Genomic DNA, 27,781 nt, shown 5'->3' on the forward strand with positions numbered 1-27,781 from the left:
TGTATATGTACAGTGTTTATTATGTGCCCATAGAGAATATGTGGTAAAATAGAACATACTTCGTATTCAATGCAGTGTATATATTCAAGTGTGACTGAATCAATGTACTTTTATTGACTCCATTCGCTGCGTGATAAGCTATCAAATTATGTTCTGCCCTAAAATATACATACTAAAATCTTATTATAATCCCCCCCCCCCAAATAAAAAAAAACTCCATAAATGAAAAAAAAAAAAAAGCAAAAACATTCTACCAATGTGCCTGTACTATAAGGCGCTCTCTCTATGATATGGACGCACATTACACGCTCACTCTTGTAATAGTACATCCATAACATGCAAAACGGTTACCCCAAATAATTACCAGTCTCCAGGCCTGATCTACCTGGGCTCTAATACAAACATTTTAGCACACGTAATTTACACCGATTGTAAATCTCATGAAACCCCTGATGGAGAATGAGTGACAATATGAAGACCTTTGTTTTCGGCATAAGAGAATCAACTTACGTCAATTAAGGACTCATGTCCACAGGTGGGTCGGATTCTGCTGTGAAATCCGAACCTGCCCACGGCCGGCGAACCTGTGCCTGTCTTTTTTCTGTACTGTGGATGTGTACAGACGAAAGTGCAAGCTGGCGCAGTACCGTTTTTTTTTATTTTTAACTCCTGCATTCCCGCAGAATCCAGAGTCAACTGCGGACAGGCCGCGGAACAGACGGCTTCCACTGACTTCAATGGAAGCCATCCGCACTAAAATTTAGCAGGCTGCCTTTTGTTTTTCACATGCAGAATCCAGAAAACAAATCCGCACGTGTATAGTGAAGTGTGGACGCACATGCTTTCCTTTGGGCGGTTTGAACTGCGGATCTTCCTCAAATAAGATCGGCCTGTTGCCGTTGGGCCTAAAGTACTCATACGTGTTATCGCTAAAGAGTATAGAAATGAATTGCGCCATGAATTTTTTTTTATTCCTTTAAAGTAATTTTTTTAAAAAAGGAATAAAATCAAATCTGCTTTTTAACACTAAATAGAACTCAAAATTAAAAAGCAGATACTGGTTTTGCTTTGGGAACACACTGGAGTGCCGCCTCTGCTGCAAAGACGTATTCACCTTCAGAATGTGTTGTTTCAAAAGATGACATTTTGCTGCGGACATTCGGGCATGTGAAGGGTTAAAGTTATGGCTGATCAGTTTATAGCACTTCGCCATCCTATCAAGAAGGGCAATATTCCTACCGCTCTCCTACGACAACTTGAAAGGTTCAAAGGGCTTTTTCAACATTCAGAATAAAATTTGCCCAAGGTAGGAAAGGTCATTAAAAATTAAAGACATTACTCACCCTCTCAATGTTCCAGCACCACAAACCCAATAGCCTCCCCACTGATACAGGAAGTGATGCTGTCATCCTCACTCACGTACCGCTGCAGCCAATCACTGGCCTCGGTGGTCATGTGCCATTCATGCACACATGACCACTTAGGTCAGCAACTGGCTGCAGCAGAAGGCAAGTGGTACTTCCTGTATCAGTGGGGAACGGATCAGGTCAGTAGCTCAGGCACAGCAAAAAGGAGTAAGGGTGTATTTACATGGTTGAAATCGTGAGCAAGTTCCGTTTGATGAAATATAGATGGAACTCGCACACGTGTAAAACTCATTTTCTATGGGATTAACCCCATAGTGACAGAGCTTTTTTGCTTTTTTCAATTTTTGTTTTTTCCTACTCTGTTTTAAAAAAATCGTAGTTCCTTTATTTATCCATCGACGTCGCTGTATGTGGGCTTCTTTTTTGCAGCACGAGTTGTATTTTTCAATGGCACTATTTATTGTACCATATAATGTACTGAAAAACTTTTTAAAAATTCGAAGCGGAGAGAAATGGAAAAAAAGCGACATTCCACCATTTTTCGGTCCGTCTTGTTTCTACGGCGCACAAACTGCAAGAAAAACGACCTGATATTTTTATTCTATGGGTCAGTACGATTACTACGATACCAAACTTATATAGTATTGTTTTTGCTGTAGTACTTTTTTTTAAAGATATTTAAATTTTTTCAATTATTTTCTGCGGTCATTTTGTGCGCGCGATAACTTTTTTATTTTTCCGTCGACGTAGTTGAGCAAGGGCTCATTTTTTGCGGGATGTCCTGTAGTTTCCGATAGTATGAATTTGGAATACATACGACTTTTTGATCGCTTTTTATTGCGTTTTTTCTGGGAGACAGGGTAACTAAAAAAAAGTATTTCTGGCATTTTTTTTTTTTTTTCCAGACGACGTTCACCGTGCAGAAAAAATAATGCACTACTTTGATAGATCGGACTTTTACGGACGCGGCGATATCAAATACATATTTTTATTTTAGGATTTAGATTTTTTAATAATAGATATGGCAAAAGGGTGATTTAAACTTTTAGAACTTTTTTTTTTATTTTATTTTTTTTTAACAATTAAAAAAACCTTTATTGATTTTTCTTTTTACTTTACTTTGAAGTCCCCCTGGGGGACTTTAACATGCGATGCTTTGATCGCTCCTGCAGTATGACGTAATGCGGCCGTGCGGGACCCCCGAACAGCGTTCGGGGGATTTAAATGCCGCTGTCAGAATTGACAGTGGCATTTAAAGGGTTAATAGCCACGATCGGCCGAGCGCGGCTATTGCCCGCGGGTGTCAGCTAAAATAAACAGCTGACGCCCGCGCTGTATGGCGGGAGATAGCGGCGCTACCTCCCTCCATACACGTCCTGCAACAGCAGGACGTAGTTTTACGATAGCGCCGTCACTAAGGGGTTAAACACATGGACAATTTTTCTCTCTGACAGAGTCTGAAGAGAGAAAGATTCCAGCATGTCCCATTTTTTGAGCAATTCTTGTTCAAGAATCACCATTATTTCCTATGGGTGAGGGGGGGGAAAAAAAAAAAAAAAAAAAAAAATCAGACACATCACACTAGCATGCCATGCCATTTGCATTGTAGTGTGTTGTGCTTTTTCTATTTTAAGTATTCGAACATGCAAGTTTATCTTGGGTGTGAAAACCACATTTACAGCAATGCGATACGTTTTTAAAGCCAAAAATAATCACAATCACAGAAAAATCAGTGGTTTACGAGGGCAATATCAGTCCGATATACTCAGACAGATCTCACACTTGCCTGCGTAAATACAGCCTATTGACTATTTTATGCTCTTCCCTAACCTGGAGCACTTAATGAATGTTGGAAAAGCCCTTTAAAAGACTGTACTGGGAAGATTGTTTTTATGTAAAAAACAGTATTAATGACCCTGCAAGAGTCAACACTTACATGGTGCAATGAAAGATTGCATCTGCTTCCAAATGGAGTACTGAATGGGTCCCTTGAAAGTCCCCTGGCAGAGATCCTTGGAGAGAAGCGTGTTTCTGGCTACCATTACATCCTTCTGCTGCTCCTGGCACCTAGATGGTAAGGTATGAAGATCAGCACAAACTAGTCCAACACCTAGAAATCACAATATTAGGGATACTAATGTGCTGGAAACTTACTTTTCAATAAAAGACTTTATGCCCTGGAGAAAGAGAAAATGGTCATTAAGAAAACAAAGCGAGGGACAAGTAGGCATCCCCAAAGACCCTACACAAGTGTTTACAGGACAGCCGTCAACGGCACTTACTGTCAGGAAAGAGATGGAATCAGTATCATTCACCCTCTCATTGGCCATAGTGATGGTCTCCTTAATGGTGTCCTGGTTCTCCTGCAGCTTGACAAGGTTGGTCTCCATCTCTTTCAGCAAGTTTTCTCCCCGTTCCTGAAGCTGCTCCAGAAGATTCTCCTCACGTGCCTTTAAGAATGTGCGCAGCTTCTCAAACTCTGACACAATGTGCTCCTGGGACTCCGATACATTGCTCTGAGGGGGAACGCGAACATGAAACAATAAGGACATTACCGGTTTACTGCAGATGAAGAGTTTGTAACAGACGTCTCTTTGCTACAAAGGACAGTCGCTCACCTTGTGCTGCTCAACCTTCTCACCCTGTTGGCTGGTCAGATGTTCAGTCACCTTGAGGCTTTCTTCTAATGGAGCCACAATGGCCAACATCTCTGTCTGAAGAGGAAACAATACTTGTAACAGTCTTCATTTCAGGTTTACCCATTTAAATTATGAAATTATCTTCTTGTATTTTTTTTGCATTGTTTTCTGGTCTGTTTGGACCACGGCACAACATGAAGAGCACACTACTCCACCATGTGCCTGTGCAGAGCACTGTTGCCACTGTATTTTGCAGACGTGTGTCAAGTACTGCCAACTGTTCCACTGGTATTGTGTGGACTCAGAACTCCACATGGATTTGCCACATTAAGTGTGTTAAAACAGTGGTACTTACCCGTCCTCACCCTCGGCGACCCAGCTCCGCTGTCTTTGTTTCGGAACGGATACCAACTGACTAATCAGATGCTGGGAGCTATGATGCCAGGAGAATAGAACCTCTGATTGGCTTCAGCAGTCAGGTGATATCCATTCCAAAACAGACTGGGAGGACTGTGGAACTGAGGGAGAGGACGAGTAAGTACCACTGCTTTTGTCACTTCAACCCATTTGTAGTCAAAATTAAACATAGCCAAAATAAAACAAAAAAACCTGTCACACACCATGGTCAACCTCTTTAAAATGACCTGCAATGTGGATGAGGGTAGACCATGTAACAGTTTTTATAGTACCGCTTTAGTTGTCTTGTAATTTCAGACTACAGAAGAGTCTGACACTCTCAGTTTGGTCTCCCAATGACATATTTGAAGGGATTGGCCTGCTTCATAACATAGTATATAAGGCCGAAAAAAGACACATGTCCATCCACTTCAGCCTATTATCCTACCTTGATCCAGAGGAAGGCAACCCCCACCCCATCTGAGGTAGAAGCCAATTTTCCACATTTAAGGGAGAAAAAAAATTGCTTCCCAACTCTAATCTGGCAATCAGAACAGGTCATCAACAGTCGATTGGAAGAGGTCCGCTATTCAAGCCCCACGCTGACCAATAGTTCGGCAGGCAGCTGTCTGCTTCTGGCACCTTAAACACAGACAGCTCTGTAGACGTTACAGCAGCCTGGGTTGGAATTGCATTGAATTCAATTCCATAGGAACAGTGATCCAGGTTGTGATTGCTGCCAAGTGTACGGAGCTGTTTGCTAACAGATCTGTATACACTGACAGTGGCCCACCAAATACCTCTCAGTGTGGGTCCCGAGGCAGACCCACTCCAATCAACTATTTACCCTTTCCAATCCAATTTGTATCCTGGTTTTCCTAGGGGGCTTACTCTTTTTCTGCTGTTATACAACAGCGCTATCTGCTGGCTAAAGAGGTGACACGCTTTATAGGCTCCGACAGCATAGAGGATGGCAATATACAGTAAGAGAACCCCGACGGACGTCTTCCAACATCGGAGCTGTACAGCCCTAAATCATAATGTCTTTAGACGTCAGACAGTGGATTGGAAAGGGTTAATTACCTATCCTAAAGATAGGCCATCAACAGATCACAGCTGGATAAACCCTTTAAAATGGGAACATAGACAGCTAAAATTGTTGGAGGTGAACTGTAACATTTAAGGTCATAAGTTTGTACGGTGTGCTTCCCCCCAACTTACCTTGTACACTCCCACTGCATCCAGGATGGGCAGGAAGTTGTGACTTGCGTGTTTGAGGGAGTCCCTACAGATGACGCAGCTCAGTATCCCATCGTCTTTACAGTAGAGCTTCAGTCTCTCATCGTGCTCAGGACAGTTCTCTGAAGGTTTGAGCTTCTCGGCAGTTTTAGATGTAGCCGAGATAGCAGTGGAACCAACAGTCTTCTTCACCAGGTTAGCCAGGGCTCTGTTGGTGGTATACCTCTTCTCAGTGATGACTTCCTTACAGTCAGGGCAGGTAAAGGATTCCTGGCCATTCCAGGCCTTGTCAATGCAGTTACGGCAGAAGTTATGGCCGCATTCCACCATGACCGGATCCTTGAATAGCTCGCTGCACAGAAGACAAGTCAATTCTTCAGCAAAATCGCCAGACGCCATCGCTGAATTAGTTGAGGGTGCAGTTTCAACATCGACCTTCACTTTCTAAAAGAGGAAAAGAAAGAATAATTGGGTTAAGGCTGTGGTCTTCCTGGAGTTGGATGTTACCAACGGAAATTTCAGAAATCGCAGTAGGGAAGATTCAGAGAAGGCAAAAAAAAACCAAAAAAAAAACAAAAAAACACAACTTAGATACACTGCGGCACGTCACCACCTGAGCCATATAGAGAAACTACTACATTAAACTTTGCACTTAAAAGGTTTCAGTGTACACGGCAGTGAGGGGGGCGGTTGTTTAGTTTCTGTGCAGAGGAGAAACTAAACTTCCCAGCATGCCCTTCAAAGAGGGCATCAGCACATCCCTTCTAGTAGTTGCAGCGTGTGTACAAAACGGTTACTACCCCAGGGTGGGTCAAAGACATTTAGGATAAAAGGATCTGACCAGTGAAGTATTAGGCTGAAACCATGCGGGGACTTGTGCCATGTGTGATGCAGCCTGTAATGGTGAGCAACTCATCTAGAACTGAAAAACAAAAGTTAAAAGTCGTCACTTGCTGCCACACACTGTGATGTGCGCATTTCACCATTTCCATTAAAAGGAGACAGAAAAAAGACAAAAACATCAGCTCATTGAATTAAAGAGTTGCATCAGCAGGCACAAGTTACATGACAAGCACGTTCTCCCAGCCCTGTAGATGAACAGAAGAGGATGGTAGAAACTAACTGGCCGACATGATACATTATAAACCTGTCAGGAGGGGAGAGACGCACGAGGTGTAACCCATAAGTGATGCGAGCGGAAAGGGATGTATGAAGAACAAGGCAATATCTTTTCTACCCATCACTAGCAGCAGATCAACATAGCAGCTTCTGTTCCGAGTCGGGGTTTACCAGGCTGTATGATGCTGCAGAAGAAGTGGGAGGGGGCCTCCTGCGGTACCAAAGCTTTATACAGAATTAATCTGAAAGGTCAATCAAGCAGATATACTGGAGGGTCTAGTATAATCCACTTGGAGCCACAGGGATCCTGCCACCATGTCAGGACACTTTATAGGAATCAGTCATCTGGACCCCTTTCATCCCTTATTGGATCATCAAGAATTCCAGACCATCAGATAATGAACTAATGCAGCATTACAGAGCTGCATCACCTGCAATTCCATAACACAGTTCCAGAGTGATATCTGGTGAGCCAGGTGCCTATAGCATGCCTATGAGACACAGGCTGCAGATAGGAATAGAGCCAGTAACATCTTACAGATGTCAGGAAAGAAAAAAAAAACACTTCAGTGTTGGGAGTTCCCCTTATTTTACAGTTAACTTTCCTCGATCTTTTCTCCTTGGGGAGAGCACCTAGACTGTGAGTGAGGAGACTCAAATGAGGATGCACGCGTAATATACAAATAAGGGAGATGGAATAAAACCTCTACAGTGCCACCTATTGGAAGGCAGCATTCCTTCAAGCCAGAGTCAGACTTTTTATACAAGCCTTGTAACAATGTCTGGGAATGACTTTCCTCTTTTGAGTGACTTGTGGCCAAAATGTTGAAATCAAAACTTAAAATAAAAAAAGTACTTGAAATGTTCCTGGTTGAGCAGGGAACACAAGAACGCCTCTGGTGTGGGTATACATACCAGTATTCTAGAGCTCCAAGTAAAAGCTTAATGCAGTGTTTAATATAAAAACCTGTTCATCGGGCAGGACTCCAGGAGGAAAGTGATCAGGTAACGGAGGGTCAAATATATCACCAGACTCCAGTATACATTACAGCTGATAATTAAATCAAGCTACAGGATGTAAAATCAATGCATGACAACCATTAATTCATCTTTATTTAGCATATTACACAATATGTGACACAGGTAGCACAATACAATCAGGATGACAGGCGGGTGCCATGTGCCAGACATACAGAGCAGGGAATCCTCCAGAGACCTCCGCTATCGGTACATTCCGAGTCGTATTTAACATTTTAAAGGGAATATGATGTGAAACCCGCCTATAAAAACATTACTGCAGGTCAGAGAGGAAACCTTATCTGGGATCCTCAGATGTTCCCTCATGACAAGACTCCGTACACGTACCGTGCCTTTACACCGGCTCCCATCATGTGACATCAGGCCTTTCTTACATACATCTTAGAAGTAGTTTTTTAGTTCTTCTGATCTTACAGGATGGCACATGATCCCAGCCTTGGCTCTAAACATACAGTACGTGTACGGACCCTCGGGGGAGAGGTGGGGGGGGGGGAGGGTCGCTTCATGAAGAAGCTTTCATATTTTTAATGCACATTTCCTCTTTAACCCCATTTACCCTGTGAAGTGGATTAACATTACAGAGGCATAGAGTGGGTATGAAGCAAACTCCAGAGTCTAGCTCGGTTCATACCTGGCGGGTACTGGCTTTATGAAATAGCAGACAACTGCTCTCAATATCCGTTACTGGAGCTAGCTCCAAGTGCAGCTGTTTGGCCACTTAGATACAGTGTTCAATACGGAGCATTGATCTGAGCTGTTGGGGGAAGGCATCCAACAGCATCCAAATGGTCCCCACTTCCCTGCAGCGCAATCACAGTGTTCCAAGGGTTGTCCTGGCGGCTCTTAGCCTAGTGAAGGCTATGAATTCAAGCCTATTAAGTCCTGCCCATGGCATGGGTTAATAGGCTGTTAAATGTACTAGATGCTGCAACGTTGCAAGTATTGCAGTACATGGCATAGGCGATCAAGTGATCACAAGATCCAGATCCCACAGCTCAACTTGGGAAATAAAATTTATAAATAGAAAGTGAAATTTTGTTCCCTGTAAAATAAATCAAAAAACAAAAACATACTAAAAACATGAACTATTTAAATATACCATTGTTTGCAATGTTCATCCAGTGAACATTTTAAAAAAAGAAATAAATGCAAAATACACAATTCAGGAATTGCAATCTTTTATCACTCCATATCCCCCCAAAAATGTAAAAAAAAAATTATCAAGAAGTCATGTGGCACCATGTACTCCATAAAAGCAATTCCCCAAAAAACAGAATAGCATTCTTTTTTCCAGCCCACTGTTTGTTTTTTTTTAATGTTCAATATATTATATGGCACCTTAAAATTGCACCATTAAAAAAGATACAACTCAACCAAAGCGCCTATACGGTTACATTTATGGAAAAATTAAAAAGTTGTGGCGTTTGAGATGTGATTAAAAAAAGAACGAGAATCCAAAAAATGGCTGGTAATTAGGGGATTAATGCAAAAGATTATTACTACACACAAAGAATAGTAATAACGTAGCTCATCATGATCTAATCAGTGGACAGAGGGTTAAAATAGGCCTACATTGCCAGGAGAAAAAGTAGAAGATGCGGCATTAAGCTGGCCGGGTAGTTCAGGAGGATTGAATGCCGCATTACCTTTGCTTCAGATGGGCTTTCATCACTTTTTCGTTTCAGAGTAGCTTTTCCCTCCTCAGTCGCTCCCAGGTTTGCACGGTCAGCCACCTGACCCTCTTTCACTGGTTTGGGAATCACCAGTCGGGTTTTTTCCACCCATTCGTTTTGGCGACGATTCACTGTGGAAACAAGTGATCTCATATAATGAGGTGAAAATGGTGGTGGAACTTCCTTTGGTTTGTAAGTCCCGAGCTGAACACTTACCAGCTCTGCCACCAGTGACACAGAATAGGCTGTGCTTGAACACAATACAGAAGGGATCTCCCTCTCAAAACGAGAATGAGAAATCCAAACAAAAATAAAAAGCATTAAAAATGAAAAATAGTGATCCAACTGAAACCGTCACGCTGCAGTGATGGTCACAGCTCATAAACGGCCATAATGGTTGGTTTCATCCAATCATTACGTGGGCTGGATAGAAAATAACCCTGCATCACCGAGGGCGGCCAATCACCCTACATTCTTGTTCAAAATTGGAACAATTTCTCATGGTTGTTATATCTCAGCATGGAGATGGGCGTCTCGCACGAATGCTTCAGCATATACAGCTTTGGCAGCGTACAGACATTGTCACCACCTCCCCCTAAACGCGTAGTCCTGATACAGGCATGGTTTCTTTAAGAACAATGGGGCAGATTTATTATTTCAGTTTTTAATTTAGACATCTCCACCAGTCAGAGATGTGCCAAATTAGTCAAACTGATGCACTCTGATAAGTTTGGCACATCTTCAGAGATAAGTTAGACACTTGTCTCTGGCTTCGCCACATCATAGTAGGCTTACTTTAGACCAGCTTCTTGTGCCAAATCTATGGTGCACAAGATTAATACATCTGGCACATTCTAGGTCTTCACTTAGCCATGCCCCCTTTCTTAAAAGCTCTTGAAAAGCTTCCGGTGCAAAAACAAGAAATCTGGCGAACAGCATACATTTCAGCCTTTCACCGCTATTTCCAATAGAAAATCTGTCCCACAGTGCAACTTGTTAAACCTGCAGAAACCTGTGCCGTCAGATTTGGGATCTGTGGTTTTTACCTGCAGAGAAGTAAAATCCTGGTGTTATAAATCCACATTTACCTCAGGATTGTAAATGCACCTTCGAGTATAGTACAATCTGCAAATCCACAACTGTGATCAGAGACTGCCATGTGCTCTTGTGATCATATATGTGGTAACACTGTAAGGCTTCTCCTATTACCACCGTGCGCACATTCATTTCTGACCCTTGGACTTTATTCACACAAGCGCATATACTCTGTATTTTCACGCCCGACCGATATACGCGACCATCTGAGGCACTGGTTTTCAATGCATTTGTTTACATGGGTGAAAATACAGCGTGTAAAAACATTGCACCATAAAAAAAGGAACATACGCAACTGAAATATGGACCCGGTGATTATACGGTGGGTAAAAAGATAGTTCTGGTTCCATCTTTCGACTGATATATGGCAGCGTCTCCCATAGACTCCTATGGGAGCTGTAAAAAAAATAAATAAAAAAAAAAAAAGAGGGGGAGGCATTTTAGCAGCGCCCAACTCTGCAAAAAGCTTACAGGTGCCTCTATATAGGAATTTGGAAGTCACTGCGAGGATTTATGCAGAGCAAGGGCTTTCCAGGATGTGACTTATTTTTTCGCTAAAAACGTTGCACGCGGTCGTGTGAATAGAATAGAAAACGCTAATTAAGCATGAAACTTGATTGTGGAAAATCAGTCGTTCATGCAATTTTACGGTGTGGGCAGGAGAACATAAAAACGCAGATGCTCGTATGAAAGATCTCTTAGTGCAAGTTAGTGTATTAATGTGACCTTAGGAATGGGCTGCACTTCAGTCACTTTGAAGGAGATGCAGTTGGAGCTGAACAGCACCCATGGGAGAAAGGGCAAGACGTTCAAGATTACAGGGTTTTCACAAAGTAGATGTACCACATATTAACAAACTAGGCGATTAAAATCTGATTGCTGGGGACACTAGAATAAGAATCTGAACCCCTGGACCCACACACTACATGGGCTGCAGTCAGGTGGCGTTAGTATGGAGCGGTGGATAAAGCAGTTTTCCAGGCAAATCCTGTTGATGTATCCCCAGGATAGGTTGAATGGCTGGGGTCCGCCGCCGCTCGGGACCCTGGCTGATCAGACCATCGTGCACCCACTATCAGCGCCACAACACACAGGGGTACGGAGCAGAAGCTGAGGTTTCAACCCTAGTCTAGTGGATGGTGTTCATAATGGCAAGCTCAGCTGTCATCAATTTCAATGAGCTGCACCTGCAATTACAAGCAATGGTCAATACACATGGGTTGGCGCTAACTGCTTTCGTTCGATATCCTTGTGCGTTTTGGTGCTGACAATGGAAGCCCGATCATCTTTTTGGCCGGGGTCCCAAGCAGCGGACCAGCCAATCAACTATTGATGACTTAACCCTGAGGATACGCCATCAGTAGTATTTGCCCCCAATAAAACCCTTAACCCTAGATCACTAAACAGTCTCACAGACTACAGACCCCTGACATGGTTGCAGGAATGTTTTGATACTGTGACCTTGAGAAGGGATATTAAAGCAAGCAAAGATATTTTGAAAATTGAAAGTGTTGTGGCAAGTACTTCTCAAGCACAGCAAAATGAGCGCAAAATTCATGCATTTTGTCCATACCAGAAGCACAGGATGACCAAGTTATCATGGCACTCTGCCACAAACGGCCTCGCTGCAGAACACAGTGTTTCAGTTTGCAATAACTTCAAGGAATAAGTTTATTTAGCTTGATGATAGCTTTTAGTTAAATTGAATAAATCTCCTTTCATAAGTTATTTTTTCACTAATACATACGATAAATAAATAAAATAATAAAGTTTAAATTTTGTTAGCCTGTGAGACTAATATGTAGTGACAGCGTAACTCTAATATATGTTTCGTGATCTAGGGTTAAACACACCTGATGTCAATTTGTTCAAACTCTACATGGCTGACAGACAGCCCAGAACAATACTGTACTGGGATGTCTCTGTAAACCTCCATTTCATTGAACAGTGGGGATCCCAGTGGTGGATTCCCCAGCTATTAGACATTTATTACCTATCCAGTGGGGACATTCATTGAAAAGGTTAAGTGCAGAATTTGGTGCAGCAAGAGCGCCAGTGAAATCATTACTTACAGCCGATATAATGGACAAAGAACTCCTCCCTGCCAGCCTGCTTATTCATTCTGGTTTTCACAATCTCTGCGTCATCTGCAAAGGAAACAAATGAGAAGAGGCTCAATTAAAGATAAAGAAAGGTGGGCACCATAAATTAATGGCCATGAAGGAGGTGCGAAGAGCCACATGTAAAAAACATCCAAGATAATCTAAAAGAGCAAAGGCATGTGTATGTAAGATCAAATGAGTGTGCCCTCAAAGAAATACTACAAGGAAATATATTTAGTAGGTAGAACTCAGAAATACAGACAAAAGTAAAATCAATTAAAAGTACCCACTGGTACAAAGATGCTACAGAACTGTCAGAACAATAAATGGCAACACCATACAACCCTTCCTTAATTAATGGGGTTAGAATGGATTCACACCTGTGTCCAGAGTTACATTTTCCTGCTCCGTTCGGGTAGCAGGAAAGGGGAATCCCCATGGCCGAACAGCTCTATCTCAGGATTGAACCACACAGTGCAGAACGGACCTCACAGACTATAATGGGGTTCGTTCGGTCTCCGGTCAGCTGTCCGGCTTTTAGACGGAAGAAAAAGTGCTACATGCAGCGCTTTTTCTTCTGTTATTTTGAGCCGGGTCTGCGGTAAAACCTCCAACTAGAGGTTTCAACGCAGAGGTGAAACCATCCTCATCCAGTCACAAACATTGATGGCCTGTTCTTGAAAGGCCACCATCAGTACATCGGCAGGTGTCTGACACCCATGACACCCTCTGATCAGCTGTTCACCAAGCCAGTGTGCTCATGCTTTACAGGAAAGTTTCCCATGTAAATGAATGTCCTGCAATACCAAGCCTGGCCACTACTGTGGGAACGGAGCCATTTTGCTACCAGAAGAAGTGAGCTCAGGGCAGGAGCACACCGTCTTGGTGAACAATTGATCAGAGGGGGTCCCCAGGCATCAGACCCTCACCAATCTACTAATGGTGGCCTAAGGATAGGCCATCAATGATTTACAACTAGACAATGACTAATATAAGACACTACCCATAGTGTAATGAATAATCAGAGCAGTAGAGTACAGTAACAATTGTAAGCAACACCTGTATGAAGCGGCTTCCCCCCGTGATCCGAGCAGTCCACAATAACCTTGGCTCACTCCCCAAACGCACTTCATCCAGCGATGATCTAGGTGTGCTGAACGTTTGTGGTGTAATTCCAAACAGTCCGCAGACTTCATGCACTTCAAGTTTCTACTCAAAACATACGTTGTCCTCACCCATGCCAAACAAGTTTATTTCACCTCTCTCGTCTCCTTACTATTCCACAACCCCTCAATACCTTCCATTCCCTCTTCAGCCCCAAGAAAAGGCGCTCGTAATGGATCTCAGTTCTGGAGAGTTAGCCGCATATTTCAAATTAAAAAATTTTATACATAGATAATCCCCAAACATTACACGGCTAGCCCCGATCCTGGTCTCTTCAGCACTCATTCACTACCTATACTAGAACCAACGACAGTGGAAATCTCCAGACTGATTTCCGCAGCTCGCCCCACCACCTGCGCTAGCGATCCTTTTCCCTCATACTTCCTCTTGTCCCTTTCCTCAGCTGTCATTACCCACCTCACCACAATCTTCAACCACTTCCCGAGTTTTGGTATTTTCTGCCATCACATTTAAAAACCCCATCATAACCCCTCTGCTAAAGAAACAGATCCTTGACCCGACCGACACCGTCAACTACCAACCCGTTCTAATCCCACCTCACACAATTTCTGTCTGATAACTCTCTTCTCGACCTCCTACATTCAAAACCGCCCTCACAAAAGTATCAAATGATCTGATAACAAGTCGAGGGGCGACTACTCCCTACTAATCCTCCTTGACCTCTTGACACTGTCGACGATGACCTCCTCCTTGCTCTGCTCTATCGGTCTAAAGGACACTGCTCTTTCCTGGTTCTTCTCCAATCTCTCTTTCAGTGTCTCCTTAACTGGCTCTATCTCCTCTCCGCTCCCCCTCATTGTTGGGGTCCCCCAGGGCTCGGTGGTTGGCCCCTTTCTCCTCTCTATCTACACCGCCCCAATCGGACAAACTATGCGTAGATTTGGCCTTCAATACCACCTCTACACTGACGGCACCCAGTTATACACCTTTTCCTTCGACATCTCTGCACCTTTCCTCCAAAATATCACTGACTGTCTGCTGTCCTAACACCATGTCCTCCCCTTTTCTCAAACTTAACCTCTCTAAAACTGAGCTCCTTGTCTTTCCTTCCTCAACCAGCCGACCTCCCCCTAACATCTCCATATCAGTATCTGGCACCATCATAACCCCCAGACAACACGCCGGCTGCCTTGGGGGTGACACTGGACTCTGATCTCTCCTTTAGCCTCCACAACCATGAATGCTCTCCGCCGCACCTATGTAGATCGCTTCCCTCCTGTCCATACATCACCCAGCCCGCGTGCTCCGCTAACACACTCAGACTAAACACCCCTCTAATACGAACCTCACATGCTCGCCTCCGGTACTTCTCTAGAGCATCACCGATGCTCTGGAACGCTTTACCCCAAAACATCCATACAATCCCCGGCGCACGGAACTTCAGACGCACCTTTTCAAAGAAGCATACCAAACCTCCTAATCTAGTCCCTCATCCCCACAATATGCCCCCTGCCCCTCCCCATTGCTTTCCACTGTTGCCCATCATGTACACTTCTTGCCCCATACCTGCTGTACTACCCCCACTGCATTTGTGTCCTAAAAACTGTATATCACATGTTATTATCGCATTGCTGTGGTCCCCATTAGGCCCCCTGTCCACGGCCGTGACGGAATATTGCTAGCGATATTCTGTCGCTGGGTAGCAGGAGGGGGAAGGGTGGTGTGGGGGGAACGAACTGTCAGGTCTCCGCGGTGAGCTTATCTGTCAGATAGCAGCGTGCCAAGATTTGAATCCTGTGAGCGGAGATGTGCATGGTATGGTCAGGTGGAGAGTGTGGGATGCTAACAAACAATGGTCAGACATTAGGCTGTGTGGCAGCAGTATATATTTTATATATATATTATATATGGGGGCGTACACACGGTGAGGGAGGTACATATAAGGGGGCGTACACACGGTGAGGAGTATGTAGGAAGGTGTATATAAGAGGGTATATATATGGTGAGGGCTATATATGGCTGGATGTATATAGAGGGTATATATACAGCAAGGGGTATATAGGAAGGAGGGTATGTACATCGGGAGGAGCACTCACAGTACAATCCGTCCTGCCTCTATTATATATGGTGAGGGGTATGTAGGAGGGTGTACATAGGCCGTTATATACATGGGGGAGGAGCACTCACTGTACGATCCGTTCTGTCTCCCCCTATATATGGTATGGGGTAGGTGGACTGTGTATATAAGGGGGTATATATATGGTGAGGGCTATATATAGGTGGATGTAGAGGATATATATATATATATATATATATATATATATATATATATATATATATATATATATACACATACACATACACACACACACAAACGGGTGTACATATATGAAGGAGGGGTATATAGGACGGTATATACATTGAGGAGGAGCACTTACAGTACGTCCTGCCTCTATTAGGTACTGGTGTACCTTGACGCCACCAGATGTGGTAGGTGTACCCAAGTGTGAGGGAGCTTGACAGCAAGGTCACACTCCCCAGTCTGTGATTGGCTCACCCCTCCAGTCTGTTCTGCTGGGCTTTAGACTGTTCCCTGGCGGCTACGGTGAGTAACCCCGACTCCTGCTCTCTCCCCATGGCGCAGTGGAGTGGCCTCCTGCTGTATTCGGTCAGCTGCTGCTGTCTCCAGTTATGGCCCTGGTCCCCCTGCTGTCTCCGCTTGAGGTGGCAGGCCAGCCACTGTAGAATCCGCTGCAGCCGTCTCCTGCCATCTCCCCCTTAGGTGGGGCGGCTGGCAAGGTGCTGCCAGCAGCAGGGAGTGCGGTTATTGACAGCAGGGGACAGGGCCGTCAACATCCTGGCTGCAGCGCCAGTGGTGGGAGACGGGGGCTGGGTTTTTAAATGTTGGGGACAGGGGCGCAAAGCTCCTAGTAGCATCCAATGACTTATGGCTGCCCTGGAGGGTTAGGGGTAGTTTCACTGTTAGGCTTACATTATTAGCTGTCAATGCTTCCATGCAAATGCTGGCCGGCTCTCACATGGAAGCATTGACAGTTAATAATCTAAGGCCTCATGTCCACGGGGAAATTATATTTAGCGAACCCGTGCGAGAAAAAGGCAGATTCGCATCCTATAGGAATGCATTGACCATCCGCAGTTAATTAATAGCCGCGGATGGTATTTTAAGTGATTTGCGGATTCCATAAGCGTAGAAAAAAACGCGACACGCTCCATTTTAGTGCGGATCACGTGTGTGGGAGCTCATATCTCAATTGATCTCCCGCATGGAAAAAAAAAAAGACAATTATAGTGCATCCGCAGCAGAAATCCGCATGGGCCCGATTTTCCCCGTGGACACGAGGCCTAAGCCTAAGTGTTAAAGTAACCCTAACCACTAAGGGCAGCACAAACTGCTTCCACGCTGCTGTCGGCCTTTGGAGGTGTGCTGGGTCGCCAGCCAATCGGGAGCTAGGGGTGTGACAAGGGCATTCCTCCAGTCAAACCCATAGCTTTCGATGGCGTCAAGGTACACCAGTACCCCTCCATTACATACAGTGGGGGCTATATGTACGGAGAGAGAGTGAGAGCGATAAAGGTGTAAATATGAGGGAGGGGTATATACATGGGGGAGGAGCACTCATGGTACGATCTGTCCTGACTATTATATATGGTGAGGGTTATATATGGATGGATGTAGAGGAGATAGATATCTATAGATACGGGTGCATATATGAAGGGGGTATATACATGGGGGAGGAGCATTCAGTGCAATCCGTCCTGCCTCTATACGGTGAGAGGTATGTGGACTGTGTATATGAGGGGGTATATATAAGGATAGATATATGTGGAAAGTATATACATGGTGAGGGGTATATAGGACGGTATACACATGGGGGAGGAGCACCCACGGTACGATCCGTCCTGCCTATCATATATGGTGAGAGGTATATATGGGTGGATGTATGTAGAGGGTATATATAGATAAGGGTATATATATGAGGGGCATATAGGGGGTGTATACACGGGCGAGGAGCACTCACAGTACGATCCGTCCTGCTTCTATTATATATGGGTTTATGTATGTAGAGGATATATATAGATAAGGGTGTATATATATGAGGGGTATATAGGCCGGTATATACATGGAGGAGGAGCACTCACAGTACAATCCGTCCTGCCTCTATTATATATGGTGAGGGGTATATATGGGTGGATCTATATAGAGGATATATATATATATATATATATATATATATATATATATATATATATAGGGGGTGTATATAGGCCGGTATATACATGGGGGAGGGGCACTCACGGTACGATCCGTCCTGCCTCTATTATATATGGTGAGGGGTATATATATAGGTGGATGTATGTAGAGGATATATATAGATAAGGGTGTGTGTATATATATATATATATATATGAGGGGTATATAGGGGGTGTATATAGGCCGGTATATACATGGGGGAGGAGCACTCATGGTACAATCCGTCCTGCCTCTATTATATATGGTGAGGGGTATATATGGGTGGGTGTATGTAGAGGGTATATATAGATAAGATCACAGAGGTGAGCCAGCCAGGGTTGATATCCTGTATGGTGGGTCACCACCCATCTATGGCTGACATCTTTGGTATCGTTCACATGTGCAGGCTATTAGTATATGCAGTCACTCCTCCCCAATCTGGGCTGGGTTGAGTGGGTGACTACATATTAGCCTGCCAGGAACAAGCTGCTCCTCCACATTATTGTCTGGCTGACTACATATCTTCAGGGCTTAAGGCCATTGCGCCTGCCCTACGGCGATTGTGCCTGCCTTATGGCGACCGTGTCTGCTTTGCAGACCTTCAGGTGTTGTATTTTTGGCTTTTTCAGTGAATAATATATATAGATAAGGGTGTATATATATGAGGGGTATATAGGGGGGTGTATACAGGCCGGTATATACATGGGGAGGAGCACTCACGGTACGATCCGTCCTGCCTCTATTATATATGGTGAGGGGTATATATGGGTGGATGTATATATATGAGGAGTATATAGGGGGTGTATATAGGCCGGTATATACATGGGGGAGGAGCACTCATGGTACAATCCATCCTGCCTCTATTATATATGGTGAGGGGTATATATGGGTGGATGTATGTAGAGGATGTATATAGATAAGGGTGTATATATATATGAGGGGTATATAGGAGGTGTATACAGGCCGGTATATACATGGGGGAGGGGCACTCACGATACGATCCGTCCTGCCTCTATTATATATGGTGAGGGGTATATATGGGTGGATGTATGTAGACGATATATATAGATATGGGTGTATATATATGAGGGGTATATAGGGGGTGTATACAGGCCGGTATATACATGGGGGAGGGGCACTCACGATACGATCCGTCCTGCCTCTATTATATATGGTGAGGGGTATATATGGGTGGATGTATGTAGAGGATATATATAGATATGGGTGTATATAGGCCAGTATATACATGGGGGAGGAGCACTCACGGTACGATCCGTCCTGCCTCTATTATATATGGTGAGGGGTATATATGGGTGGGTGTATGTAGAGGATATATATAGATATGGGTGTATATATATGAGGAGTATATAGGGGGTGTATAGGCCGGTATATACATGGGGTGGAGCACTCACGGTACGATCCGTCCTGCCTCTATTATATATGGTGAGGGGTATATATGGGTGGATGTATGTAGAGGATATATATAGATAAGGGTGTATATAGGCCAGTATATACATGGGGGAGGAGCACTCACGGTACGATCCGTCCTGCCTCTATTATATATGGTATGGGGTATATATGGGTGGGTGTATGTAGAGGATATATATAGATATGGGTGTATATATATGAGGGCTATATAGGGGGTGTATACAGGCCGGTATATATATGGGGGTGGAGCACTCACGGTACGATCCGTCCTGCCTCTATTATATATGGTGAGGGGTATATATGGGTGGATGTATGTAGAGGATATATATAGATATGGGTGTGTATATATATGAGGGGTATATACAGGCCGCTATATACATGGGGGTGGAGCACTCACGGTACGATCCGTCCTGCCTCTATTATATATGGTGAGGGGTATATATGGGTGGGTGTATGTAGAGGATATATATAGATAAGGGTGTATATATATGAGGGGTATATAGGGGGTGTATACAGGCCGGTATATATATGGGGGTGGAGCACTCACGGTACGATCCGTCCTGCCTCTATTATATATGGTGAGGGGTATATATGGGTGGGTGTATGTAGAGGGTATATATAGATAAGATCACAGAGGTGAGCCAGCCAGGGTTGATATCCTGTATGGTGGGTCACCACCCATCTATGGCTGACATCTTTGGTATCGTTCACATGTGCAGGCTATTAGTATATGCAGTCACTCCTCCCCAATCTGGGCTGGGTTGAGTGGGTGACTACATATTAGCCTGCCAGGAACAAGCTGCTCCTCCACATTATTGTCTGGCTGACTACATATCTTCAGGGCTTAAGGCCATTGCGCCTGCCCTACGGCGATTGTGCCTGCCTTATGGCGACCGTGTCTGCTTTGCAGACCTTCAGGTGTTGTATTTTTGGCTTTTTCAGTGAATAATATATATAGATAAGGGTGTATATATATGAGGGGTATATAGGGGGGTGTATACAGGCCGGTATATACATGGGGAGGAGCACTCACGGTACGATCCGTCCTGCCTCTATTATATATGGTGAGGGGTATATATGGGTGGATGTATATATATGAGGAGTATATAGGGGGTGTATACAGGCCGGTATATACATGGGGGTGGAGGACTCACGGTACGATCCGTCCTGCCTCTATTATATATGGTGAGGGGTATATATAGGTGGATGTATGTAGAGGGTATATATAGATAAGGGTGTATATATAGGGGGTGTATACAGGCCGGTATATACATGGAGGGGCACTCACGGTACGATCCTTCCTGCCTCTATTATATATGGTGAGGGGTATATATGTAGAGGATATATATAGATATGGGTGTATATATATATGAGGGGTATATAGGGTGTATACAGGCCTGTATATACATGGGGGGTGGAGCACTCACGGTACGATCCGTCCTGCCTCTATTATATATGGTGAGGGGTATATATAGATAAGGGTGTATATATATGAGGGGTATATAGGGGGTGTATACAGGCCGGTATATACATGGGGTGGAGCACTCACGGTATGATCCGTCCTGCCTCTATTATATATGGTGAGGGGTATATATAGATAAGGGTGTATATATATATGAGGGGTATATAGGGGTTGTATACAGGCCGGTATATACATGGGGTGGAGCACTCACGGTACGATCCGTCCTGCCTCTATTATATATGGTGAGGGGTATATATGGGTGGATGTATATATATGAGGGGTATATAGGGGGTGTATACAGGCCGGTATATACATGGGGGTGGAGCACTCACGGTACGATCCGTCCTGCCTCTATTATATATGGTGAGGGGTATATATAGATAAGGGTGTATATATAGATAAGGGTGTATATATATGAGGGGTATATAGGGGGTGTATACAGGCCGGTATATACAGGCCGGTATATACATGGGGGAGGAGCACTCACGGTACGATCCGTCCTGCCTCTATTATATATGGTGAGGGGTATATATAGGTGGATGTATGTAGAGGATATATATAGATATGGGTGTATATATATGAGGGGTATATAGGGGGTGTATACAGGCCGGTATATACATGGAGGGGCACTCACGGTACGATCCGTCCTGCCTCTATTATATATGGTGAGGGGTATATATAGATAAGGGTGTATATATATGAGGGGTATATAGGGGGTGTATACAGGCCGGTATATACATGGGGGTGGAGCACTCACGGTATGATCCGTCCTGCCTCTATTATATATGGTGAGGGGTATATATGGGTGGATGTATGTAGAGGATATATATAGATAAGGGTGTATATATATGAGGGGTATATAGGGGGTGTATACAGGCCGGTATATACATGGGGTGGAGCACTCACGATACGATCCGTCCTGCCTCTATTATATATGGTGAGGGGTATATATAGGTGGATGTATGTAGAGGGTATATATAGATAAGGGTGTATATATATGAGGGGTATATAGGGGGTGTATACAGGCCGGTATATACATGGGGGTGGAGCACTCACGGTACGATCCGTCCTGCCTCTATTATATAGTGAGGGGTATATATAGATATGGGTGTATATATATGAGGGGTATATAGGGGTTGTATACAGGCCGGTATATACATGGGGGAGGAGCACTCACGGTACGATCCGTCCTGCCTCTTATATATGGTGAGGGGTATATATAGATATGGGTGTATATATATATATATATGAGGGGTATATAGGGGTGTGTATACAGGCCAGTATATACATGGGGGAGGGGCACTCACGGTACGATCCGTCCTGCCTCTATTATATATGGTGAGGGGTATATATAGATATGGGTGTATATATAGGTGGGTGTATGTAGAGGATATATATAGATAAGGGTGTATATAGATGAGGGGTATATAGGGGTTGTATACAGGCCGGTATATACATGGGGTGGAGCACTCACGGTACGATCCGTCCTGCCTCTTGCAGGAGTACGTGGCTCCGATCTGTACGACCACATCTTCCTCTACGTCCTCGTCGTCGCCATCTCCCCCGTCATCATTCTCGTCCTCGTCGTCCATGGGCTCCTCGGGATTGTTGTCCTCCTCCCCGGCCGCCTGGACGTCTTTCTTCTCCATATCTGAGATTTCAGGCTGCACTACAGAGGCCATAGCGGCGGAGCACGTGATGTGGGAGAGCGGGAACCTGCGCGGCGGGGGCCTAGAAACTATCACCTCACAGGCTGGAGGGGAGCCTAGAAACTATCACCTCACAGGCTGGAGGGGAGCCTAGAAACTATCACCTCACAGGCTGGAGGGGAGCCTGGAAACTATCACCTCACACAGGTGTAAGAAGCCTGAAAACCGTGTGGCGAGAGCGACGGACACCGCAGACTCCGGCGGTAAAGTGTACCGACTCCTCCGCTGTGAGCCCGCCCCTCGTACTGACCGCGCCTGCGCCGCCTCCGTACACTAAGCGGGCAGCGGGTTCATTATCCTCTACAGTCCCCTCAGGTATAATCTGTCTGTAGCAGCCTCTCGGGTCTGCCGCACACTGTGAGGGAGCAGCGCTTCCCCTGAGGAGAGATAATGGCGGGTGGAAGCTCATGGACGCATCTGGCAGAAACTTCTGGAAATGTCTAATTGAATGTTACTGGATGGCAAACTCCGCCTTGTGCTGCCTGTGAGGACTCTGCGAGGCATAACTGTCTGCCATATATCTGATATCTGTGTGTGTGTATATGTGTGTATATATATATATATATATATATATATATATATATATATATATATATATATATATATATATATATATATATATTACATGCGCACACATATAGACGCACAGCTTGTAGGCCAGTTTTAACCCCTTAGTGACCAAGCCTGTTTGCACTTTAATGTCCAGGCCAAACTTGGAAACTTGACATGTCACTTTAATGCAGAATAACTCTGTAAAGGTTTTGCACATCCAAGTGCTTCTGGCGTGCTTTTGCCACATATTGTACCTCATTAAGGGTGCATTCAGACGACCGTATATTGGCTCGGTTTTCACGCCCAGCCGATATACGTCGTCTCTCTCTGCAGGGGGAGGAGGCTGGAAGAGGCGGGAGTAGGGCTCTGAGCTCTCGCCTCCTCTCCGCCCCTCACCACTATTTGCAATGAGAGGGGCGGAACGGGGGCAGAGCTATGTCCCGGAACTTAGCTCCGCCCCACCCTGCCCCTCCCATTGCAAATAGTGGTGAGGGGGCGGGAGCTCAGTGCGCTGCTCCTGGCTCTTCCAGCCTCCTCCCCCTGCAGAGAGGGACGCCGTATATCGGCTGAGCGTTAAAACCCGGCTCATATACGGTCGTCTGAATCCACCCTTAGGTGGTAAAAATAGACTGATAAAATTATTTGTGGATATTTATAAAAAGCTCCAAAAATGGGAAGATTTTGAAAAAAAAATTGTCTTTTTTTTTTTTTCAGATTGGAAGCATATGTAAAAAAACTTTAGTTTTTTTTTTTAACCATTTAGGAGACTGTTATTGAAAATTAATAATTTTCCTCTGACTCTGCTGTACCGCTCCAGATTGTTTACAAGGAGAATCGCATGCATTCCAAGTAACAGACACTTGAAAAAACAGAAAATACTTGGTTATAAAGTACCCCGCGCTCGTAGGGTTTACCAGATCATTACAAATATGAAGATTCTGTGGACTTTCTGCCAAGTAGTGGAAACGTACTTTGCAGGAGGGGGATATCCACAGAAGCCCCCCCCCCCCCCTCCTGTTGCATATGCCCCAGATAGTATTCCAGTCAGCCAGAAGATAAGGTATTCTTCTTTAATTAATGATACAAGATATAGGGACGACGCATTTTGGTGCATAAAAGCACCTTTTTCAAGCCGAACAGTGATACATATAATGTGTATATATAGTATTTTACCTTTTCCTATTACCACGGCCTCCTATGCTCATTTCCATGGGGGGAGACGGCCCTTCGTGCGTGTCATTGTGACGTCATCACGCTCACTCATCTCAATGGAGGGGGACGGCTCTTCGTGCGTGTCATTGTGACGTCATCACGCTCACTCATCTCAATGGAGAGGGACGGCTGTTCGTGCGTGTCATTGTGACGTCATCACGCTCACTCATCTCAATGGAGAGGGACGGCCCTTCGTGCGTGTCATTGTGACGTCATCACGCTCACTCATCTCAATGGAGAGGGACGGCTCTTCGTGCGTGTCATTGTGACGTCATCACGCTCACTCATCTCAATGGAGAGGGACGGCCCTTCGTGCGTGTCATTGTGACGTCATCACGCTCACTCATCTCAATGGAGGGGGACGGCCCAGCGTGCGCGTCAATGTGACGTCATCACGTCCTCGTCATTGTGTGCCGCGTCAGCACGTGCGTGCGTTCCAACTCTGTCTCGAGTAGAACGCATAGTGGTTTTCATTCATAATTAATGCTCTCGGGTGCCGTGGGATGAAGGAAAGATAAGTTGCAATAGCCATGGATTTATCTTACCATTGTATAGTACATGTTCGTCATAACACTGAGCATAACTGATTTATAATTGTAATAAAACATAATATCTAATTCTCTTCATTCATTTTAGAAAACCCAAATATATATGTGAAATACTTATGGCAGGGAGGGGGGAATATTGGAGGGGTTCGGTTTTCAAAAATAAAATTACTTGTTATTCACCATAAATTATTATGATAAACAAATATATAAATAAATAAGAGGCAAAGGTTATAACGGCATAAAAAATTCACACTCTGTTATATACATGTCTACATTTTTTCTAAAATTACATTAAGACTCCGTTGGCGGAGTGTCCCTTGTTTAACCTTTTCCAATGTAATTTATATCCTGGTTTTCCTAGGGGGCTTACTCTTTTTCTGCCGTTATACATCGGCGCTATATGCTGGCTAAAGCCAGTACTGCATGAGGTGACACGTTGGATAGGCTCCGACAGCAGAGAGGCGGGCAATATACAGTAAGAGAACCCTGACGGATGTTCTTCTACATCGGAGCTGTACAGCCTTAAATCATAATGTCTTTAGAGGTCAGACAGTGGATTGGAAAGGGTTAAAAATCCAGAACATCTCCCTATTTTTTAAAACTGAAACCAATCCTGGTTGCACACTTTCTAGTGATGTAATTTTTAAAACTGAGAAATCTTTATTGTGATGTTTTAAAAAAATGCCTGACTACGCTATGATTTATAAAGCCATTGATAATATTCGTACGATGTTATTTAATCTGGTACGTAGCGCATTAATTGTGTGACCTACGTATCGTAATCCACATGGACACTCCAATAAATATATAACATAAGACGTACCACAATTCAAAAACGTTTTTATTTTGTATGGTGCCTGACCCTTTCCCATTAGGATTTTTTTTCTACCATTCATAATATTCCTTCAGCATTTACACGTGAATATGCCACATCTGTATCGCCCATGTATTGATTTCACGTGGAAGAAGTTCCCATTTTCTTTATTTCTTGATGATTTTTTTATATTGGTATGTGGACGGGAGGGGGCAATATAGTTTTTAATTGTTTCATTCCTACGGAATGTAATTATTGGGTTCTCTGGAAGGTTTTTTCAGGAATGGATCTCCTTTGATAATGTTCCAGTGTTTTTGTATTACTGTTTTTATTTCCTTATGTTGGGAATTATACTTTGTAATAAATCTGGATTCTTTCTGCAATTTCTCAGTTCGTTCTTCTGACGGAGTTTGTTGGAGTTCGCATTCCAAAGCTTTCTTGTATGCTGCTTCTACCAGATGTGTAGGGTACTTTTTTTCTTTAAACCTCCTCTTTAAATTAGAGCCTGTTTTTTTTTATTCATTCACATCTGTATAGTTCCTTCTTATCTGGGTAAACTGACCATAGGGTATATTCATCTTCCAACCTCTTGCGTGACAGCTGTTAAAATTTAAATAGCTGTTCGCATCTGTTTTTTTTTTTTTTTTTTTAAACGTTTTGGTTTGACTTTCTCCCTTTTTTTTTTATATATATATATATATATATACATTTCAACATCAAGAAACACTGGTGTTTGAGGATCATGATTTCCCAAAAATTCTAGACACCAATCATTTATATTTAATTATTTGATAAAATTAATCAATTCCCTTGTGTCCCCTTTCCATATTAAAAAAACATCATCAATAAAACGACAATAACATTTTATTCTAGGCTCTGTAATATTTCTCTCAAAAGCCCCCATAAAAAGATTTGTGTAGGCCGGAGCGAATCTCATGCCCATCGCAGTCCCCTTTTTCACATAAAATTGATTTTAGTATATAAAATAATTACTATTAAGAATAAATCTAATTGCTTCTAGAATTAAACCTTTTTGATGTTCCGGCATTTGTTCATCTCTTGATAAAAAAATAATTTACTGCTTCCACTCCTTTTTCGTGGGGTTTATTTGATCCATGCAACTAGGAAGCAATAGGATATCCATTTGTGGGTGTGTTTGGGGATGGTAGGGATTTGTTTACCCAGTAGAGCTTCCCAGGGTGATTTTTGTACTGATAGGTTTGTAATGGAAAATATTAAAGTATATACCTGGATCCAGAACCTACGAAACCTAGGGCAATTCCATCAAATGTGTAGGAAGGAACCCTCACCTCCACATCCTCTGAAGCATAAGCCTGACATCCCAGGGAACATACTGGCCTGTCGTCTCGGAACCATATACCGTCATATTAAAATCTTTTAGCCCGCCTCTGTTATTGCTACAGTAATAGAAAGCTTTGCGGTTGAAATGGCTATTTTATGCCAGTCCGAGATAGGCAATTCCTCGCCCAGCTCTTCCACCCATCTCCTAATATATTGAAGTTTATCAATGGGTGTTGTAAAGTGGGAGTACAATTTGGCGATATTACCAGGACCCCTGGCGTTTGAGTTGCACAGGCTCTCAAAACTAGTTAGTCCTAGAAAGGTCCTGTCTATTCTCTGTGAGTGCTAAAACATAGTGTTTAATTTGTTGAAGATGAAACATCTTCGAGCTTGGAATAGAGTGAACAGCCCGGAAAAACTTAAACTGTCTGAAGCCAAGTCTATCCACAAAATCAACTATGCTGGTGAGATCCCTCTCTATCCAACATCCAAACTCCTTTTTGTTCATACCCAGGGAAAAGGTGGGATTACCAAAGATACTGGATATGGGGAGGGGCCTAGATATCAGTTTATAACTTTTAGAGAGTCTATCCCAGAAAGCCAGGGAAGAAGAAAGGGTGAGATTCATGATTGCTTTTTTTATGTTCCATCCTTTGCCAAAAGATTTTTTTCTAGTGGTAGGGGAAGGACTGCCTGTGCCTGAATTAAC

General features: G+C 43.8%; 2 protein-coding genes and 1 long non-coding RNA gene across 3 annotated transcripts in view; 1 reads left to right on the forward strand and 2 right to left on the reverse strand.

The window, feature by feature from the left end:
- LOC136577182 (nuclear factor 7, brain-like) overlaps window positions 1-22,897 on the reverse strand; it is a 37,459-nt gene extending 14,562 nt beyond the window's left edge. Inside the window, exons 1-7 of the mRNA XM_066576974.1 lie at window positions 22,410-22,897; window positions 12,639-12,713; window positions 9,445-9,602; window positions 5,624-6,085; window positions 3,986-4,081; window positions 3,522-3,883; window positions 3,304-3,434 (exon numbers count right to left, since the gene is read on the reverse strand). Coding sequence (XP_066433071.1) covers window positions 3,304-3,434; window positions 3,522-3,883; window positions 3,986-4,081; window positions 5,624-6,085; window positions 9,445-9,602; window positions 12,639-12,713; window positions 22,410-22,617 — 1,492 coding nt within the window. The 5' untranslated portion in view covers window positions 22,618-22,897. The remainder of the gene's footprint in view (window positions 1-3,303; window positions 3,435-3,521; window positions 3,884-3,985; window positions 4,082-5,623; window positions 6,086-9,444; window positions 9,603-12,638; window positions 12,714-22,409) is intronic.
- The window catches only part of LOC136577183 (uncharacterized), a 93,259-nt gene that overhangs the window by 9,112 nt on the left and 56,366 nt on the right, over window positions 1-27,781 (forward strand). The window lies entirely within an intron of this gene.
- The window catches only part of LOC136577180 (nuclear factor 7, brain-like), a 407,170-nt gene that overhangs the window by 3,853 nt on the left and 375,536 nt on the right, over window positions 1-27,781 (reverse strand). The window lies entirely within an intron of this gene.

Source organism: Eleutherodactylus coqui, chromosome 8 (genome assembly GCF_035609145.1).
Source record: "Eleutherodactylus coqui strain aEleCoq1 chromosome 8, aEleCoq1.hap1, whole genome shotgun sequence".
NCBI classification, from domain to species: Eukaryota; Metazoa; Chordata; class Amphibia; order Anura; family Eleutherodactylidae; genus Eleutherodactylus; species Eleutherodactylus coqui.